We start from the raw sequence: 6,155 nt of genomic DNA on the forward strand, positions 1-6,155 counted from the left end.
TTTACTTCGTTCACAACTTTTATGATTGAACCAGGCATTCGTTACATTCAATACTTGCAGCTTTGAATCAACTAATTACTCAGAACTGTTTAAAATTGCAGCTACCAATTAAAAGTCTAAGTTTAGAAAGTCTTTTAAATCAGCAACGGTTATAAACCAACGCTCAATATAGTGTAAAGACGTTTTGGAAATTTCTTGGAGTTTTAAAAGTCGAGAGAAATAAAAAAATGGGATACAGTTTAGAAGAGTAACCTTATGTTTTATACATTCACTTGTATGATTTGCTATGATCCGGTAAAGTTTTGCACCTTTTTTAATAAAAAAGACTAACTTTTATATTAAAATAAAGGCTTTTTTTTTCTTATTGCAATTTGTATACATATAGTTTATTGGAGGACAAAAAATACGCTCAAAATATTTGATCCTTGGACCTTGTGCACCAAAAACGTTTTGGTTATCGAGTCGCACACCATGGATACTTTTAACGTCTTGTCCAAGAAATAAGCATGCAACACTTTAAAACTAATTTAGACATTTTAGTAACAATTTTTACTCTTATATATCTACAAAAACACAAAGATACACATCCTACTACATCAAATTGAAGCTCATTTATAAAACTCAATAATTTAAAAATAGGTTAACTTTAGTTATAATATATTTTAAAACAAATAGAAAAATCTCCAACTAAGAATAGCTTGTTTAAGTTTGTGTTAACTTAAAACGTTCTACATACTTGGAGTATACGATGGAAGCTAAAGAAAAAGTACTAGTCAGACAAAAAAGGGTATTTACAAACAAAGTGCTATTTTTTATATTTTATCGGGGTCAAGTTGGCAACATAATCTTTTATTTTTTCTTAATAGTAGAGCGCAACTGCAAATGCTAGTAGGCTATTATGTATTTACAAAATTAGATCATTTTATTAATAATAAAGTTAATTACAACTTGTTAGTAAATTATAGTATTTTTTTTAGTTACATATTGTGCTCTATTGATTAAGTGATCTACAAAAAAAAAATGGCTTTTAAAAAATTTACAAAAAATTAAAAGTTTGAGACACACAAAAAAATCTTTTTATCAGATTATGAAAAAATGTAAGCAGCATATACTTCGAACAAACGAGAAGAGAAAGTAATATTTTTCATTAAAGAAGAACCTTTGTTAGAATTCAAGCTGCATCTAATGCAGGGTTTCCCAAATTAGTTTTTATTAAATTGGTAGAAATTCTATAATTAATCGCCTCTTTTATTAAACATCGTCCCTTTAATAGCTGAGTACTCTTTTTTTACTGCCTCACTACTTATATACACTGATAGTTGAAATCGCCCCTAAAATTTTCAACAGACTTGGTAAAAAGCATTGTATTTAAGAATACGAATTCCCTAGCAACAAGATTGAAGATAATTGAAACATAAATTAAATATTGCCGTGGATATTTAACACTACACAGAGTGCTTTTTATCGAGTCTGATGTCAAAATTGAATGCTTTTAGAAACCATTAACTTGTACCTAGTAGGGTTGCTATTCTTCCGAGTTTTTTTCTAAATCATTAAATTTATTATTCAAAAATATCATACATTTCGAAATTGTTACTTATTAGGGATAACATTAAGTTAGCTTTAACTTATTTTCAGTAAATAAAATCTTTTGGATAAAACTAACTAAAATTAATTACATATTTCTAAAACAAAATGTTATAAGCTTAGTTTTTTTTTTTTTTGATAAAGTAAACGTTTTTTATGACAAATTAATGTTAGTCTTTTCCAATTAAAATTTTATTGTAACTGTTTTCATGCTATTAATTGTCTTTGAAGCCGAAAGAATTTGTTGTAATATAATTAATTTAAATAGTTTCAATACAAGTAAGAATTACAAGTAAGTTGGTTTAAAACATGGTAAATTTATATAAAATTATTAGGCTCTTTAAGCTCACAAAGTTGAATACAAACTCTAATTAAGCTAACTTGTAGTTTAATATAGAATAGTATCTTTTAAAAAACAATACGTAAATAAATATAAATCGCTTTTGTTATATTGCATTTATTAATTAATCAAAACAACGTTTCAAACCTAAATACATAGACAAATTTTTTAAAAGTTCTCAATCAAAGTCAAAAAAATGTTTAAAAGATAATAGCTGAAGAAGAAATCTAAATTGTAAATCTTAAAACTTTCTGTTTTTGTGCTTATTAAGATTAGCTTATAAACTTTGAAAGTATGTATTCATTTCAAATTTTCTTAATTATTAGCTGTTTGAAAAAACAACAATCATTAATTTTAGATAAGTTTTTTAAGGTAACAAACTTTAAACAAAACCAAACAACAATAATAGTCGTCAAAATCAATGCAAAAACATTTTAAACTTGTTTTAAACTTTATCACAAACTTAATTTCATTAATTATTTTGGTAGTGCAGAACAGGAAAATTGTTCCATAGTTTTTGTTGCTTCACACGATTTTCTTGACCACTTATCAATTTCAACGTCATAAATCAACACACATCCTTCTTCGTTGCTAAAAATGACAATTTTATTTCCAACTGAAACGAAGTCAGAAATGTTAGACATGTATTTACTCAGTCCTTTGGGATGTTCTTTCATCAAAACAAATCGGTTACAGTGTGAATCGAAAACTTCAATACTTCTACCAAACATAGTACCACCGACTAAAAACAGCTTGTTCTTAATAGCAACTGATCTATGACAGTCTCTCCTCTCAATCATGTTTGGCATATATTTCCATGAATCGTCAATATGATCATATGTCTCAACAGTGTTCAAATTTCCTTCGTTGTTGTTGAATCCACCAGAAAGGACAATTCTTCCTTCGAAAACAGCACATGATGCATGTTGTCTGGTCACGTTTACTTCAGCAATTTCTTTCCATTTTTTAACAATTATACAAAACTTTACACAAGAACTATCATCACCATATAAGTATAAACTAGTACCACCTAATACATAAACATCATCAATAAATGAACATGCACAAAAATTTACACGCTCATCAATCATTTCTCCTATTATATCCCAAGTATTAGTAGAAGGTGAATATTTTTCAATAGGAATTACCGGGTTGTAGTTGTTATCAACACCTCCAAATACGTAAATTTGTCCTTTAATGCAAAAAACTTGCGAACAATCTCTTCCATAGTTTGTTGTTGGTAAACTATTAATTTTCGAAAAATCAGTACCATCGATAATAAAATCATCCCTGATGACTTGTCTACGTTTACCTCCAGTAATAATAAAGTTAAAGTTCCATTGATTACAGTACCTGACTGTAGGTAAAACATTGGTACAGTTAAAAGGAAATTTGTTTTTGTATCTAATTACTTTTTTTATAACTTCAGAACATTCATGATTCATGACTATCCATGAATTTTTGTCTAAAATATTGTTCAAAGCAGGAACAGTTAGTAATGAAAGCCGAACTCTTTGCAAGAGATATTTTGCATGTTTACTCCGTTCAATACTTTTATGTTTCAACCAAACATTCATAACATTGAATATTTGCAGTTCTGAATCAATCAGTAACCCAGAACTATTTAATATTGCAGCTACTAATGCAAAATTTAACTCCAAAAAATTTTCTGAATCAGCAACAGTTGTAAACCAACGATCAATAACGCGTAAAGATGTTTCAAAAAGTTCTTGGAGTTTAAAAAGTTGAGAGACAGTTAAGCATGATATACAGTTTAGAGCAGTTACCTTTTCTTCAATCCATTTTATTGTTTGATTTTCCATTTTTTTGTCCAACAAAACTTTGCAAACTTTCAATGTTTTAGTTAAATTTTCTTCAACAGTTTTGTTGATTTCTGTGTAATTTTTACAATTAGTACTTATTTAATGTTAAAAAATGTTAATACTTTAACAATCATATTTTTCTTCTTTATTATTTACTTTTTTGTTATTTACTAGGTTGCGATTAAGTTTAAAACAAATAAAAAGAGTTATAGTTAATCATTAACCATTATTTTATTAGTTCCTTGATAGACTATTAAAAATATTACAGTTAAACTAAAACTCTTTTAACAATTTTTTTGCTTTAATTTCATAAGCATAAACAAAACTTTAAATTTATTTTATTACATAATCTATTATAATTATAAATTATTGAAATTTGCTATAGTAGTTAAACTAAAATACTTTTATAAATAAATTAATGTAAGTATAATAATAAGAAAATAGTCTACTTGATTGTTGTAAAATCTAACTATAAATCTTTTTTAAACTAAAATCAAAATGTTTAAGAAAACTTATAAGTATTTAGACGCAATGAGCCTAAATTGTTACTGTATTATTATTTCCTAGTTTCGGTTGATAGTTATAACTATTGCAAACAAAAACATTATATACAACCAAAGCGAAACTAATATATGTTTACACTTTGTAATTTATCAACAATTTTTTTAAATGTTTAGTTACTAATTATTCCTTTTTAAAGGTATTTGAATTATGGAATAACGAAAATAGATATACTTTTAACTATGTCTATTTTTCCAATAAACTCGGTATGGCTAGTATAGTAAATTTGGTTTCTAAAGTATAAATAATTGTTTTATTTCCCTGACAATTGATTTGTTTTTGGATCTTTAACAATAAATAAAATTTTACGAAAAATATAGTTTCAAAAATTAATAATAAATATTTCTTTACTAGAAGCTGTGAATCCGATTTTCATTTAAATATTCAAATTTCTTAATATTTGTATTTATTATGAACCAAAAGTTTATAAAGAGTAAAGGATATTTGTAAAGTTTTTTTTTCAGCTTGGTTCTTAAGTAACATACTTTTTAAGTTAATAAACTTATTTAGTAAGTTTCACTGTAATTGTAATGTCGAACATTAATAGTAGGTAGTTAATTGAAACTATATAACTTTAGGTGTTATGTCCATTACTCTAAACTGATATTTCTGAGCTGTTATAAAAGTTTAATATAATAATTTTAATAATACGAACATAGTTATAATATTTAAATATTAGTTACTTATCAAGGAAAGATGTATTCTTATCTTTTAAAATACAGGGTATTTTAGCTACTTAAGGTAATATATATTAAATTCAAAAAAATTGTAATAGTTACAGAAAAATATATGTTTTTATGGGTTTAAATTAATGACAGGCTTTTAACATAATCAGTTTAAAAAGACTATTTCTGTTTTAGTGTTTTTTTTATAGCTTAACTACTATAAAATTATTAAGAACAAACTTACCAAGTTTTAAACCTTCACATTTTTGCCTGGTATTTTCTTTGCACAGATCTTGAAAACTAAGGTTTTTATTATTTGTAGCAAACTTTTTATATAGTTCACTTGTGAATGAATCTCCATTTTGTTGTAATGTATGTTTATTCATTTTTACAATAAAGTCTGCAATGTTATATATTGTAAAATGTATACTTAACTAATTTTTGGCTGTAAAAAAATCAACAACACTACTCTTACTTGAAAAAGATTCAAATGTATAAATAAAATTAAGTAGTAAAATCATAAATACAAAACTAATAGCAATGATACTATTGAGTATATTTTTATTTTAAAGTCAATTTTAAGATAAGAAACTGTATTAGATACTATAGACACTTTAAAAATATACTGAAAACTTACTTTAAATATGGTTTTAAAAAATGGTGATGATAGAAATAAATAAGTTAAGTTTTTGAATTAAATCGAAATTTTACTTCTTAACACGTTTAAGTAAGTAAGATTCCAGGTTTTTTCAGATTTTTTTAGTGGTTTTTGTATAAAACTTGAGGTTTTTAGAAGTTTTTTATTCAAAACTTTTTAATTTCGATGTTTTTTTAGGATTTTTAGCCTTAATTTTCAAAATCCAAGTTTTTCAAGCTTATTCCAGGATTTTACATGTTTACTACAGCAGGCCATGGCTAGAATGGATTTATGCTCCACTTGTTGAGAGTTTTATTATGGCTGTAATAAAGTGACGCAAGCTTGCATTAGATAACTTGTGAGTGCTATTTAATTTCTCTTTGTCAAAACTTGCATCAACATCACACGTATCCTTGCAAGCTTTCACTTTAACGCTTGAATGAACTTTAACTCAAATCTTCCATTTTTTAAACAATTATCAAATGCAGTTTGATATCCTGCTACACTTCCTCTTCTTCCTTTTTTAAAAGAGAGTCGTCGCT

At 25.8% G+C, this 6,155-nt stretch overlaps 1 protein-coding gene across 1 annotated transcript; it reads right to left on the reverse strand.

Moving 5' to 3' along the window:
* Positions 1-2,403: 2,403 nt before the first annotated feature.
* On the reverse strand, positions 2,404-3,372 carry LOC145829089 (kelch-like protein 38). The gene has a single exon (XM_082936818.1). The coding sequence runs from the start codon at positions 3,370-3,372 to the stop codon at positions 2,404-2,406; it is 969 nt and encodes a 322-aa protein (XP_082792944.1).
* Between the last annotated feature and the right edge of the window lie 2,783 nt (positions 3,373-6,155).

This window comes from Thalia democratica, chromosome 2, assembly GCF_965202585.1.
Source record: "Thalia democratica chromosome 2, ktThaDemo2.hap1.1, whole genome shotgun sequence".
In the NCBI taxonomy this organism is placed as follows: domain Eukaryota; kingdom Metazoa; phylum Chordata; class Thaliacea; order Salpida; family Salpidae; genus Thalia; species Thalia democratica.